Consider the following 14,755-nt stretch of genomic DNA (forward strand, 5'->3'; position numbering starts at 1 on the left):
GTTTGCATTTCCGCCCATATTCCTGTTCCGGTCGTGCCCGCCGCCCTGTAATCATCTTGTTAGCGGCTTTAGATGCCCAGATAGTGCCTTTTCTAGCGCCATTTTAAGCTCAGAACTCCGAACTGAGGCAGCAGCAGGCAGCCAGAGAGCCGTGCAACTCACCACCGCTTTCCATTGGCTGCGCCACTCGGGCGGCACGTGCTGTCCGCACAGGCAACTCGTTTACGTTTACCTGTTCCCTACCTGCCCTGCGGGCCCTGCTGGCCGTCGTGGTGGGTTTGCGGGTATAAATAGGGCCGAAAGGACGAGAGACCAGTCAGAAACCCGCCAGCAGTCGCAGCGCTCGCATCGTTCGACCAGCAACGTACAACAGCAATACGCAACAGCCACAGCAACACGCAACCTACAGCAGCAACATGTCTTCGAGTGAGATCTACCGCTACTACTACAAGACCTCGGAGGACCTGCAGGGCTTCAAGGCGTCTGCCCCCGAGTCCTACTTCAACCCCATGGCGGCCTACAACCCCGGCGTGACCCACTACCAGTTCAACGGCAACACCCTGGCCAGCAGCAGCAACTACTTGTCGGCCAACGGGTTCATCAGCTTCGAGCAGGCTAGCTCCGATGGCTGGATCTCCTCCTCACCGGCCAGCCACCGCTCGGAGAGTCCCGAGTACGTGGACCTCAACGCCATGTACAACACGGGCTGCAACATGCTCCCCAGCCAGCAGTATGGAATGGTCATGGAGCAGACAGTGATCCCGGAGCCAGCTTCGGTTCCGGCTCCTCTCCCAGTTGCAGATGCCTCGCCAGTGCAGTCCCCTGCGGAGGTGATGGGCTCCCCCAATGTGGGCACTTGCAAGACCCTGCCAGCTCCGGCTGCCCAGAAGCCCAAGCGCAGCTACACCAAGAAGAACCAGTCCAGCGCCACGTCCCAGGAGGCCACCCCCGTGAATCTCTACACCGAGGAGTTCCAGAGCTTCGACTTCGACAACTCCGCCCTGTTCGACGACAGCGTGGAGGACGACGACGACCTGATGCTCTTCAGCGGCGGCGAGGACTTCGAGGGCAACGATGGCTCCTTTGACCTCGTGGATGGCGAGCAGCAGGATGTGGCCACCAACGGATCGGGGAAGAAGAGGCGTGGCAAGCAGATCACGCCCGTGGTGAAGCGGAAGCGCCGCCTCGCCGCCAATGCCCGCGAGCGTCGTCGGATGCAGAACCTCAACCAGGCCTTCGACCGCCTGCGGCAGTACCTCCCCTGCCTGGGGAACGACCGCCAGTTGTCCAAGCACGAGACCCTCCAGATGGCCCAGACCTACATCTCCGCCCTCGGGGATCTGCTGCGCTAGAACCGCTAGAACAGTCCTGGGATCACCCCACACCTCTTGTTGGAGCTTGCCAAATGATGTACCTACTCTGTATATATAGCCAGTGGCCCAGTAGTGAATTACCGCTTAAGTATTATGCTGTTTATTGGTTAGTTAATTAGCTTAAACGGAAGACAATGATTAGTTGTAAGGAAGACAAAATAAAAACCCTATTATTAACATTAACTGCTTTCTGTTTAATTATTGATGTGGAATCTCTTACGGAATTATCTTTTTCAGACCAATTTCTGCTTAGAATTCAGAGGTTAAAACAATAAAAATTTTAATAAATATTATAAATCTACTGTATGGAATTAGATGAATACTTACTTTTTTATACCCTTGCAGAGCAAAGGGTATTATAATTTTGGCCAGAAGTTTGCAACGCAGTGAAGGAGACACCTCAGACCCCATAAAGTATATATATTCTTGATCAGCATCACGAGTAGAATCGGAATACGTCTGTACGTCTGTCCGTCTGTCCGTCTGTCCGTCTGTCCGTCTGTCCGTCTGTCCGTCTGTCCGTCTGTCCGTTTCTGCCTAAACTAGTCTCTCAGTTTTAAAGCTATCTCGCTGAAACTTTCCCAAAATGTGTGTAGTTACTGCACGCAGTATATAAGTCGGAACGGGCCGGATCGGCCGACTATATCGGATAGCTCCCATACGAGAGAATGAAATAAAAAATTCTTACTCCGTTGTTTTTGATCAGATCGACTTGAATTCTTCAAGATGGCGTTTTCTAACTGTTATTGAATTTCGGATTAAATTTGATCAAAATCGGATAACTCTATCATATAGCTGCCATAGGAGAGATCGAAAATTATATATAGAATTAATGGAAATAAATTGATAACATCGTTGTTTTTTATCCCACGAGCATGATTTTTTGAATATAAAGTTTTTTAACAACGTTTATATTGAGAAAAAAGTTTCATAAAAATCGGTCATCTATATCTTATAGCTGCCATAGGAAAGATCGAAAAATCTATATAGAAATAATGGAAATAAAATTATAACATCGTTGTTTTTCATCAGACAAGTATGATTTTTGGAATATAGAGTTTTCTTACGACTCTTGAATTACGAATTAAATTTGATCAAAATCGGACAACTATATAGTATAGCTCCCATATGATCTATAGTCAAAAATATGGAAAATGAATAGAAAAACCGTCTTAGCTTCGATGTTGTCTAGCCTTTATGAGTTTTGTTCGACATATTTGATGACTGCAAGGGTATATAAGCTTCGGCTTGCCGAAGCTAGCTTCCTTTCTTGTTTTTAATATTTTAAGAGGCTTCCTTTGTTCAATAAACCATCACCGTACAAATCCATCCAGAGAAAGCTCCAGGACGACTTTTCAGTTAAGTAAGCCATCCCAATATTTTTATCTCTGAACGGTTTTGCCTCCCTTGCCCCTTGCCCCTTCCCCACTTATCGGCGGGGCATCAATTCTCACACAGTTTCCGAGGCTAAGCGTCTCGCGCCCTGCGAATTGGACTTTATTATATGGGGGAAGGTGATCGATTTGGCGCTTCGCGATCAATTTGTAGACAGTTCGACAAAATTAGGGCCGGCTCCGCGGGCCTTCCAAAACAAATACTCGGCGGACGGGCAGCAATCCCCAAGGCAGTATTGTGCCAATAATTACACGGCTCGGCGCGACGGAGTGTAGCTGCCAAATTAAGTTAAGTGTTGGGCTGATCTGCTTTCAGCAGTCGCAGGTCGCATGCACCGTCCGTCCCTGTCAAAAAAAACCCAAAACAAAACCTTTTCAACTTTAAGTCCGAGTCCCGAAAATCAAGCGCCACTCGCAAATCGTTTAAGGCGAAGTTCGATCCTCGATCGTTGCTGGCGGATAAGCTCGGCGGCTTAAAACCATAAGCTCATTATACACTAAAAATAAAAAGGAGGTGTTATAATGGGACTTTCGCTTTTTTATCTTAAAAGGGTGAGAGGTGTAAATATAATGAACATGATGTTTCTGATGTTCTTTGTTCAATCATTGACATATTTTTGGATTTGATAAACTTCTTATAAGTGATACTGAAATGAGTTTTTGTTCAGAAAGGATATTTTGTGCTTAAAGTGCTTTACTTTTCGGCCAGTGTGGCTTTTCATTCAGCAGAAAGCGGAGCAGATCCCAAGCTCAGTCGGTCAGTCAATCATTCGGAAGATTCGAAGCCAATTTGTTGATAGCTGACGATCGACTCCCGCATGGGAATTGGAGCGCCCGAAGGCGGATGGAGTATGGCGGGGGAGGGGGCGTGGCAACGACCGGATTTCGTGGGCAGGCTCTGTTTGTTTTATAAAATCATTTTCGGGCGTCGCCGCAAGAGCTACGCGGATTTCGGATTTCGGAGCTCATAATCAAAAGGAAATTCACATAATTAGTTGAGCGGCAGGGCTTCGTTAAATTGTTAATGACTTAATTTAGTGGTCGCGCGGTGGGGGCGTTTTTCTCGCGATCCAGGCAATTATATTTTGTAAGCATACCCCTATATGGGCATGCGAATCGGAGGCACAAAGGCGATATCCTGCCGATATCCCCGGAGTGTCGCTCTTGTTAGCGACAATTTACGGCTTTGAACGCTTCCGCACAAAGCGCTGCCGTCAATTTGTCAATTACACAAATTGTTCGAATCGAGTCCCCCAACCAAAGACAGCCAAACAGAACCAAACACAGCCAGGCAAAAGGAGACAAAACGAAAGAAAAGGGTGCAATCCTGAGTGGAGCTTGGAGTTCGGGGCTCTTCCTGCCGATATCGGTCGTTATTCCCGGGCAGCGGCTACTGCCACCTGCATGCAGCTGCACAGATTCGTCGGACTCTGACTCGGCTCCCAAAATGCAACTGCCTGCCAATACAATTAGTTAGAATTCATGAATGGCAACTGGGCCCCAGTCGGTAGAGTCCTGAGTTGGCTTTTGGCCCTTTTGCTTTTGGCAGTGCCGACAGAGCGGCAGAACCGAAACAGGAGGAAAACCGAAACAGGAGGAGCTGCGGCAGCCACTTGCATGTCTTTGTCAATTTATAGACAGCTTGCCTGAGCATTATTAACACGTATTATTATGCATTCGATGTCCGATGTCCGATGTCTGTTGTCCGGTCTGGGGCCGCATATTTTGTGGGTTTTTCCCGCACTCCGACTCCGACTCGGAAGGGGAACGAATGCCCCGAAATTTGTCATGTCGATAATTGGCGAGCTTTATTTTGAGGTTTCTGAGGTTGCTTACCTCTCTGCCGCATCCGAGGCTTAAGTAGTTGGTGGGCATGTACTACAGTTGCATCTGCATCTGTGTCCTGCGTTAAGTAACTTAATGAGCTTTAACACCATCAATTTGTCACTTCTTGTTAGTGTCGCCATGGGGCAGGATCTGAATGGGTTGCACTGGGTTCGATCGGTTCGGTTTTTGGAGCCCGGGTTCATTGATTGCCAGCTGAATTGGTCCTTTGGGCTGTTTTGTGATCGTTAAGAAATGGATTCGTTTAGTGCGGCTTCAACTCAAATGAAGTTCAAGGATTTTTATTTTACAAACTTTTGCTATATCATTGTCTTACAATCCTGCCAAATAAACACTTGAGGCAACAGGTAGCTCTAGAAAACCATTGATTCCTGTAAGATTCAATTACGTTCCCCGCATTCTATAATTGCGGTTTTGGAATGTTTTGAAATAATTTTTTACCATTCTTTTTTTTAATGATTTTTTGTATCCCTACTCAATAGATTTTCTCATGCCTTTTTGGGCACAATTTCCCTCATTTTAGAGGTCTAACCACAAGCATTACTTTGTATCTTTTCCCTTGGGCTCAAGTGCAGTTTCCGCTTCCGCCGATTTGTTTTGGCATTGTTGTGTGAACATTTTGCGCTGATCCTTTAATTGTTGCGCAACATTCTCCTGTTCTCCGGCAAAAACGCAGGATCCTTGGACAGAGAGAGGAAGTCCAGGGATGCGGTGATTAATGCCAGGCCTTTCTTCCAAGTCGCGTGTGCAGCGAAATTAGTGGACCCTCAAACTGAGTGTGTGTGTGTGGTTTTAGTCGGTTTTAACCAACTCAAAGTCCGGGCCAACTGAATGCAATTATTAAGTCATAAAACGGACACCGTAAAATGCCAAAGTCTGTAATTAGCGACACCAAATCACGCCGGCCGCGCCCCTTTTTTAATATCCTTTCCCAGCCCATTATCGGAAATTGTGTGTGGTCCGCGGGGAAAGATCTTCTCCAGAAGGAAAGGGAAAGTCAGCGGAGGAAGGACTCTATTAGAGGTCACCGTTGGCTTGGGGAAGTTTCGGCCCACAAGAGCGGCAATTAGTCAAACGATTTGCAACGCAAATACCATCAATCAACGGAGAGCAAAGGGCTCGGATTACACATCCAGGTCATTATCATGGTCCTCCTCATCGGGAGCAGTAACAAACTTAACCGTTACCCATTTGACAAACAATTCGCACGGCCAACGGCCCAAAAATGCCTGGGTAACTCAATTAGCCGCAGAGAGACGATCGGCAGGCACAGTTGACTGACTTTCGGTTTCCAGATTCATCCAAGTAGGTGGGCATCCCGGCCAGAACCCAAAGTTCTCAGTATCTCACGCTGCAGCCAACGGTGATCGGAGATCGACAGTGAAAGTGCAGCAGAAATCAAAGTCCTTCTCGATTTTTTGACAATTTTTTGGCGAGGCATCAAATTAACACAACGCAAAAACCTTAAGATGCTACCAAGACGAGGCGCAGAGCAAGCATAAATATTTTTTTAAGTCCGAATTTTCCATACTCTACAGTCTACAATGCTAACAGTTGATGATTGAAGATCAGAAACAGAAGTAAAGAAGTACATGGAAATGAAAAGTGCGTCATTATAGTTTACACAATCCAAACAAACTTAAACTGCAACTATTTTATATATTTATCCACTTCATTATGTAGTCAGTATTCAAGTAAGAGTATTCCATATTTTGGCTACACAAACTTCGCTTCGTCAGCGTTTTTTAACTGAAATTGCCACACGCAAGCCATCGCCATCTCCAGCGCTTTGTCACGTCAAGAGGAGGGCCCGAGGATTTGGTCTGGGCTGCGTCTTCTGGCCGAACAAGAGATTCCTGGTCAGGGGCCTGTAATTTTGTATTGACATTGGGTCATTTGATACAGTTTTCCAGCTCATTTGCTTGTAATTGGGCACCGAAGTCTCGCCCAGACTCCGCATGAAATCTGCGGAGCCCCTGCGCTCCGCAAACCCCTGTTCCTGCCGAAAAGCCTGAGCTCGGGTTGACGACTTTTCAAATTATCAGTAATACTGGGGAACTTATGTATTTATTAATCAGGATTTCGTGTGAAAAATGCGCCCATACTTCGAGCCTTCATACTTTGTGCTTGAGCTCGGCTCAGCAGACAGCAACAAGAACCACATTTTCGGCAGGACCCTTCGATTTAATGTCAACGACGTCGGTGGCGTTGGCATCACTTCATCTCTGCTCCTTTTTTTCGGCCGTGACTTTTAATTCAGGTACAGGGACGGACTGCCACCTGCATTGACATCGACTGGCCTCCGACTCTGCGATTTTTTCGGCGACTGAGTGTGAACTTAATCCCTTGGCCCCAATTATTCAAGTAATTAAGTATTAATGTGCGAAATTTTATCACCTACGGCCAGGGGTGAGTCGGCTTTGTGCTGGCCAAGCCGTGATTTTCCAGCCGATTTGTGTTTAAACGGTCGTGAAAGTGGGGCTTCTTGAACCCGATATCGGGAATAAGCTCAGCTTAGGAAAAAAACGAATTGTTCCTACGCGTGTTTTCTTTTTGATTTTATTTACTCCACTTAAAAAGGTTTCTTAATAAAAACTTTATATAAATAGTTTAGATCCCGACAAGTAACCAATTTCGTAGAAGAACCATAACTTTAAGTGATTGCCAATAAAATACGCCCGATCAAGGGGCGCCGCTTCTAGCCGCCAAAGATCTAAGGAATCAAATCTTTTACAAGTGCAATTAGCAGATATAATCCGTGTGATTCCACCCAACTAAAATGTCAATAACAATAAATTCCTGACAGCCGATCGAAAGATAGCAATGTGATCAGCTCATAACTGTCAGGTCCAATCAACTGATTTGCGCAGAGGTCCAGCCCAGTTTGCCCAGAAACGATAAGGGAATCAGCGCTGGCAAGGATCCGCCGAGGACCCCACAGGACTCGCTTCGCATAATATTTTAGAGGCGTGTTCCGCCTGTCAACATTTTATGTTGGTGGTCAGTGAGTCAAACTGCGGTCGCAACTGACACAGCAGCCCAAAAAAGGGAAATCTCTGGGTGCTGAGAACCGCGCGGGTGTTCCCAGGACAGGTCCTTGAGCGGACAATGGAACAATGGCGAGTCCTTTGTGAAACAAAGGCCCCTACTTACAACACATTATGACACGAATCGAAATGGAAAACGAAAACGAACACTACTCGGAATGCCAATGGGCATTTTACGGCCCTCGCAGTCCTGATTCATTGCTATTGCTCTATTTCTGGGGCTCCTGGCGAGCTGCGGCATGTCCTTGAGGCTCCTTTTGATGCATTGAATTTGCGTGAACCACAACTAATTTTATTGCTTAATTTTTTGTGTGCCCAGCCGACTTCTCTAATTGAATCGCGCGATCTGTAAAATTATACATTTGTCTCCGCGGCAAAGTTCATTATTTATTTCTGTGGGATATTAGTGATATTAGGGTTTAATGTAAATGAACTTTTTGTTTTCGCTGCCATTGATTTGGTTTTGTTTATGGTCGTTGGGTAAATTATATGGGAATTTACACGCCTGGCTGGTAAATAATTTGCTCGTCCAGTCGATTTATTATACAAGAAATAAAAGCGAGAGTCCAAGATTAGTCATGGCAAACATTGAAATTTAGTTTTTAATGTTTTGGGGGTTTCAGATCAAAATGGTGTTAAAAATTGATGGAATCCCAAAATCACAAGAAATCGTGTATTCCTCATGTTCCATAGTAATTGTTAATAAATTGCATTAATAATTAATTTACGTTCTTGTTTACTTCGATGTAAGGATTTTAACTTGAGATACTTTGTTAATTCACAACCCCGAAAATTGCTAGATTTTTCCATCATCTTCATAGGCGAACCAATTATTGTGGCGGGCATCTTTTGGAGTTGGAGTTGGAGTTGGCCAGCTGACGCTTCGATCCTTTGGCCTGGTCCTGCGCACACGTGTTCAATTGGCAGGCATGCGCGCGATTTCGGGGCTCAATTTGGATTTGTAAGCCGAGCCCCGAATGTCTGAGCATCCTCGTCGGCCTCACACCTTCCCCAAAACCAATGCCCAATACGCATTACTCTCTTTCCTTTCCCCAGGAGCAACCCTTTTGGATTGTTTTCTATCCTTTTTTTTGGAGCCGCTGGCTGTGTCCTTTAAGCCGCTTGTCCTGCTGTTGCCGTTCGGGGTCCTCTGTCTTCCTCGCTCTTCCTGCACTCGTGCGCCGATCGGAAGTCAACAGTAACTGTTGGTCGAGTGCTCCTGCTCCTGCTTCCTTGAAATTGTCTGCCAGCACGGAGCGAGGAAAAAACCCAACCGTAAACGAAACGGCTAAAAGAAGTATAATTTCAACTGGGGGAAAACGGTGCGGGCACTTGAAAAAATAGAGTTACTAGGAGGAGTATAAAAACTAAAAATTAAGCCAAATATGAATCATAAACGTTCATGGAATTTTTGTTGGTTTTTAAAGCAGCTAAAATTAACTTATGGAAAATCGATTCTCTGAAATCAGTTTTTAAATAAGTGTTGTTTTTATTTACAATAGTACTAGGCTTCTTGCCCTTAATCCCTTTAGTATTGCATTGGGGGTTCTTACTTTTACTTATTATTGGTTCTATTTAACTTGTTTTCATTTTAATTTTCTAATGCGATGGCTTCTTTTCGAACTGCATGGAATATTTTTTCCGAGTGATGAAGCGAAGGAGCGTGGGCAACCCAATTTGCGAAGTCAAAAGTGGCACCAGATGACGGCGTGCGCCGTCCGTTTGTTCTGGGCCAAAACGGGGCTAGAAAGGGACGGGACGAGAGGTCCTTCGGGCGGAGGATCGGCTGAAGATGGCATATGTTGCGCCTTGGTTCCGTCTCGCTTTGGCCACCGCCCCGCAATGGATCCTTTTCGCTGGCTTTCACTCGCACGCCACGCGGCTCGTCCTGCAGCAAGTAACAATAACAATAACGATAATTCCTTATTGTGTGTGCAAGGCGCGCCAGTTGGTCGAAGGCGGAAACCTCGATCCTCAAGAAGGTAGCGGAGGAGTCAACTGCTAGATGTCCCGGGGGCTAGGACCGAATCCTGGCTGGATTTCGGTCGGCAGTAGGTCTAGTTACAGTTACCCGAAAGTTTGGCGGTAGCAGTTCTGAGCCCACGCAATTAAAGCTGCATCAATCAAAATTAAAGACAATCCGGCAGCGATTCTTAAACGCTATCCAGACACGAAGGGAGAGTTCTTAGGACGCCGGCTATTCGGTAGATCTTCCGCCTTGTATGGATGTGGGGATAGCTTGTGCCAATGTGTCTCAAGGTAAAGGCCATTAAATTCAAATTAATGCTTAATGGCTGGCCACCAACCGCCAAGTTTCACTAGCTTTGTAATAATGTATCCAAGTATAATATATAATCGATGTTGGAGTTGTATTTATTTGAATTTGAAGAGAATACAACGGAAATTGTCAGTGTTGGAAATTACGTCTATAACTTAGTTCCTAAATATAAAATTTTTTAAATTAAGTATATTGGCAACATCAGCGAAAAGCCTCAGTGCGAGAGATAACGGAATATACATAGAAACCCGGGTAAACAGAGGGTATTACCCCTTTTTTTTCTACCCACTTGTTGATATATAATATAAGGTACCTGCAGAATGCATACAACAGTGGACGCATATTTACATGCTCACAAGAAAAACACTATAATCAGTGGCTATATGTGCAGTCTTTACTAAAAGCTTTTGATACCAATGTAAAGTAAATTTCTCATTTAACCATCAGAGCACTACGAGGCATACTCAGTCGTTGTTAGTCAGTGGAGGCACAATTACAGCAATTAAAAAAACACCTTAATCATGAAACTTGACTTGGAATATGTTCTTAAGACTCTTCTCAACACAGTGAGAAGGAAGAAAAAGGCCGAAGAGGATAAAAAACGCATAGTAAGGGTCGAAGATGAGGAAGACATTTCACAGTTTGAAGGATTTACCGAAGGCAAGTACATTTTATATATGCATGTACATTCTAACAAAGAATTTTTATCATGACACCTAGGGATCGTTGACTGGATCTTTCGGATAATCAGCGACTTAACGGTTGCTGTATTGGAGAAACTCTTTGATTTTGTGATGGTGGCCATATTAAAACTGGTCGATGTCGGACAAAACGCGCTGGAGTGGTTCACAAATGAGATAAAAGTGCAAGCAGCCGCCCTGGATGCACTTGTGGAGTATCTCACAAAGTACTTGGGATTCGCCATTGAATATTAATCACAAGAAATTACGATTAATTATCAATTCAATAAATTGCTATGTGGCTTTAATCCATACAAAATCCATGAATATTGGCTATGTAATCTTTGCTGATAAGGGACATCTCAGTGATTTGTCGGAGTGTCAGCGCCAAGAGCTTAAAAAGCTGTAAAGTATAGAAATGAAAATGATTGATTAATCATTTTCCCAGTTAAGCTTCTAGGTTGTTGTATAAAAAGCATTACTGCACGGCTAACAATGATTCAGACAACTGCAACCATATCCGGTTATGTTATCAATTTTTTGCACGACAGGGAAGAATATTATCTAAATCGTTTTAGATCAGAAGCTTCTACAAATAAGAAGAGAGTTTTAATACGATAAGAAAATGAACTATTTTAGTCTTGAGGATTTCAAATATACATATCTGTTCTATTTATAAAAAAACGCTGATGTAATGATACGAAATAAGACTTGAAAAATTAACTTTTGTGTCTTAATGACATTAAAATTGTATTATTATATCTCAGGCTGAAATCAAAGGAATTGGGCCGATGTTTGAAATTGTAGGATAGGTTCTTTTAAGTTTACAATGTAAATAGATGTATTGAATATTTGTTTTCTTAGAAACTCATAGATCTGCCGCTCCAATAGACAAGAGTCGCGCGCTCTTCGTCGCCAAAATCCGTCAGATGTCTGAGTCTGCCAACAGATGTTGGAGTGGAGTAGGCGCTGTTGCTGCAACGACGATCATCAGCGGGGCAACAACTGTTACAAGCAGTAAAAATAAGATAAAATGCAGACTCTAAGTGAAATTGCGCCAAGAGCCGAAATAAAAAGTCGTAGACATTTTCGTTGCTGCACCGAGAAAAATGCGAAGGGTCAGCGAAGCAAAATTCGGGAGTTCGTGACGGAAACTGGCTCCGAAATTCCGCTCAGTGTGCCGGGGGCAGGTCAAAATAATTTGGGTTACTGCGGAAGCGAGAGGAGCAGGAAAGTAACTGGCCGATCTCGATCTGGGCCTCGATCGCCATCCCTATCTCTTTCTAGGGCCAGCTGTTGCCCATTCGGATCCGTATGCTACTATATATCGTGTGGCTGCCACGTGTCGTGGGCAAGTCCATTGGGCAATTGGTCAGTTCGAGCGAACAATGGCCAATTAGTATGCATGCGACTTTGAAAAGTGAACTTCCGATTAGCCACAAAGTTGCCCGAAATGTGCACATACAGTGAAACCTGTCTAGGATGGACAACGAATGTGAAATCTTATACAAGAGATATTTCTCTTACAAAGTAAAACTTGTTATAGTACAAGTGATCCAAACTTTAATTTTTTAAAATACTATTTTTTTTAAGTGATTCGAACGACTGTAATCGAATTATTTGGATTTAATAGATATAAGTCCTTAATTGCATGCAAAATAAAAATGAACATTTTCGTGTAACTCGCAGCCTTAGGAAGAGTTCCTTCAAGAGATGTTCCACTGTAGCTGCAAATATGCAGATAGCTGCACCAGATCGGCTGCAGCAGCTGTAAAATCAATCAAAAACTTGTCAAATAAATGTCATGCATAAGCAATAAGTGAACAGGATGTGGCGAGTCCTCGGCCCCTGTCATCTTGTGGGTGCATAAATTTGCCTCGGCCCAGGACTGTTGCGCACAGGAAGGGCTCACTGTTGGCACTGGTCCCGCTCCTCGCGCAGATAGTCCCCGATCTGCTGGACCACCGTGGCACCGCACTGCTCGGCCAGCTCCACCTGCTCCTCGGAGCTCCGGTGGGTTCTCACCAGGAGCTGGGACGCTTGGTGCAGGGATTGGGCCATTCCGAGGTTGATCCCGGCCATGCCGTTGATGAAGCACACACTTCCGCCCGCTGAGCCCAGAGGATTTAGTGCGGAGATCCCCGCCGTCTGGCACTTTTCCGGCAACTGGGCGATCTGGTGGACGAATTCCTGGACTTTGGCCAAGGCCAACTGGCCCTCGATCCTGAAGTTCTGCAGGAGACTTCCCAAGTTGCCAGTGCAGCCGACCAATTGCAAGGTCACATTTTCGTTGAGCTTCTCCAGGTTCCAGGCGGCATTGCAATCGGGATTGTCCACCATCACCTGGTTGGTCTCGAAGATCACGTCGCTCAACTGGGCCAACGCATTGGCGGTCAGGACCTCGATGTTTCCTGCGATGTCCTCGCGAGTGCGATTCATTTTAGCCTCCAGCTGAACGGTGGTGTCGATGCTCACATTCACGGCAATCTCGGCCAGGTTGTCCACCACCATGGAGACGGGTCCGTCGGCTGTGGTGTCTGTCTGCACTTCGGACTCATAGCGAATCACTTGGCAGTTCTGCAATGAATATAGTTCGGATCTAAGAAGGTTCTATATATGCCAACTTCACTACTCACTGCCAATGTTAATAAAAACAGACTAAATACTGCAAGGGCTTGACTCATTTTGTTTCCGTTGTTTTCTTCAAGTGCGACTGGCCCTCCAACTGACTGGGAATATATAGCAAAACAATCGGATAGTTATGCGATAAGAGTTTGACACTGGAAAATCACACTTAGGAACACAGATCGCCCATTAACATAATGAAAAATTTATTCTACGGGAAACACATCAATATTTTGAGCAACGACGCATGTTTTCAAATATGTTTTTTTTTTAATGACCTCTTTATGTACTCTTAAAAATTTAAAAACTATACGTGTTCTAACATAATGATAATAATAAACTTACAAAATATTGTAACATTTTAAAACCTTTTAAGATACATATGTAAATATTTTTGTAAGTTATTTTATTTTTCTTAGTGTGCAAGCTGCTTCTGGTAGCTATGAAACTCTTTTTGAAAAGGTATAAGATTGATCGGAGGTATCAAACATAACTTTATTTTAGAAACAGTTTAATTTATATTCGAGATGGGAGTAGAACGGGTGTCTTGTCTGTTGCTGCTTTCTATTCTTTGTGTAACCAGTTTATAATTGAAGGCGGATTATAAAGATTAATAATTACTTTTTACAGGTTCATGGCCACTTGCAAAGGATCTGGAGTCAGAACGGGCCGCTCTACGAGTCCACAAAACTACTTTTAGCAGGCCAAAGCACCAGTGCTGCCAGGATATGGAACAGAACCCAGCTGGCGATCTATGAGCGATCCGAGCGACTGCAGGTGGCCAAGGATAACCTCGATGAGCAGCAGCGGAGGGTGAGTGCCCGCCTGGAGGAATTCTTCGAGGGTCAGTACAGTGCCGAGTGGCAGGTCTGCGCCAAGAAGTACGAGCTCCAGGTGGCCCACTTCAATCGGGAGCTGTTGGACAAGTACAGCGTCTGCCGGAACTCGCTGGACCACGTCATGGATCACTTTCAGCAGGAAATCGTCCTCGAGGCGGAGTTCCTAAGCAAGGCTTCCTCTCAAATTGCTAACCTTGCGAAAAAGTGCAAGACTTGGCAACTGAAGCAGTCCGGATTCAATCACGCCGGAGTTCTGTTCTGCACCGTGGCCGGAATAGGAGGCATCAATCAGCGGATGTCCGGCTGCCTGGAGCTCTGCGATGACATCCTGTTGGAGATGGCCATGGAGGACTTGGACACCCCGAGCTGCCTCTTCTACCACCACCTGAAGATGCAGTTCGATGAGGTCCTCGATCAGATTGATTCCTGTGCTGGAAACTAAGTAAAGCAAATAAAGTAATTCGCAATATGATATGATATTCTTGTAGTATTCATAGTAATAGCTTTTCCTTTGGTTGGCCATTCATAAAAAGCTCGCATGAAGTGTAAACTCTGTTTACCTAAACATTGCCCCTTGGGGAGATATATATAGCGTAATATTGGCGATAAGTCGCGATTATCGAGCTCTAATCACCTCGTGGCCACTTAAGGAAATCCAAGTGCGGTATCAGCGA

At 45.0% G+C, this 14,755-nt stretch overlaps 4 protein-coding genes across 4 annotated transcripts; 3 read left to right on the forward strand and 1 right to left on the reverse strand.

Annotated features, from left to right (window-relative positions):
• Positions 1–336: 336 nt before the first annotated feature.
• On the forward strand, positions 337–1,525 carry LOC108097462 (protein atonal). Its single transcript, XM_017199736.1, has one exon. The coding sequence runs from the start codon at positions 417–419 to the stop codon at positions 1,350–1,352; it is 936 nt and encodes a 311-aa protein (XP_017055225.1). The 5' UTR covers positions 337–416; the 3' UTR covers positions 1,353–1,525.
• Positions 1,526–10,182: 8,657 nt separating this feature from the next.
• Positions 10,183–10,940, forward strand: LOC108097448. The gene is made up of 3 exons (XM_017199720.2): positions 10,183–10,246; positions 10,385–10,597; positions 10,658–10,940. Exons 2-3 carry the CDS (start codon positions 10,459–10,461, stop codon positions 10,870–10,872), a joined length of 354 nt encoding a protein of 117 aa, XP_017055209.1. The 5' UTR covers positions 10,183–10,246; positions 10,385–10,458; the 3' UTR covers positions 10,873–10,940.
• Positions 10,941–12,163: 1,223 nt separating this feature from the next.
• On the reverse strand, positions 12,164–13,315 carry LOC108097443. Its single transcript, XM_017199713.2, has 2 exons — positions 13,254–13,315; positions 12,164–13,194 (listed from the first exon to the last, which is right to left on the reverse strand). The coding sequence occupies exons 1-2, from the start codon at positions 13,299–13,301 to the stop codon at positions 12,526–12,528; spliced, it is 717 nt and encodes a 238-aa protein (XP_017055202.1). The 5' UTR covers positions 13,302–13,315; the 3' UTR covers positions 12,164–12,525.
• A 454-nt stretch (positions 13,316–13,769) lies between these two features.
• On the forward strand, positions 13,770–14,523 carry LOC108097404. Its single transcript, XM_017199658.1, has 2 exons — positions 13,770–13,817; positions 13,873–14,523. Exons 1-2 carry the CDS (start codon positions 13,770–13,772, stop codon positions 14,521–14,523), a joined length of 699 nt encoding a protein of 232 aa, XP_017055147.1.
• The last annotated feature ends 232 nt before the right edge of the window (positions 14,524–14,755 follow it).

This window comes from Drosophila ficusphila, unplaced genomic scaffold (genome assembly GCF_018152265.1).
Source record: "Drosophila ficusphila isolate 14025-0441.05 unplaced genomic scaffold, ASM1815226v1 contig_791, whole genome shotgun sequence".
Classification (NCBI taxonomy): Eukaryota; Metazoa; Arthropoda; class Insecta; order Diptera; family Drosophilidae; genus Drosophila; species Drosophila ficusphila.

Excerpts from the sequence above, each read along its gene's own strand:
- LOC108097462 (XM_017199736.1), top strand. The coding sequence starts at position 417 with ATGTCTTCGAGTGAGATCTACCGCTACTACTACAAGACCTCGGAGGAC.
- LOC108097448 (XM_017199720.2), top strand. The coding sequence starts at position 10,459 with ATGAAACTTGACTTGGAATATGTTCTTAAGACTCTTCTCAACACAGTG. Across the intron at positions 10,598-10,657 it reads GTTTGAAGGATTTACCGAAG|GGATCGTTGACTGGATCTTT; the intron begins GCAAGTACATTT and ends CATGACACCTAG.
- LOC108097443 (XM_017199713.2), bottom strand. The coding sequence starts at position 13,301 with ATGAGTCAAGCCCTTGCAGTATTTAGTCTGTTTTTATTAACATTGGCA. Across the intron at positions 13,195-13,253 it reads TGTTTTTATTAACATTGGCA|AACTGCCAAGTGATTCGCTA; the intron begins GTGAGTAGTGAA and ends TATTCATTGCAG.
- LOC108097404 (XM_017199658.1), top strand. The coding sequence starts at position 13,770 with ATGGGAGTAGAACGGGTGTCTTGTCTGTTGCTGCTTTCTATTCTTTGT. Across the intron at positions 13,818-13,872 it reads TGCTGCTTTCTATTCTTTGT|GTTCATGGCCACTTGCAAAG; the intron begins GTAACCAGTTTA and ends TACTTTTTACAG.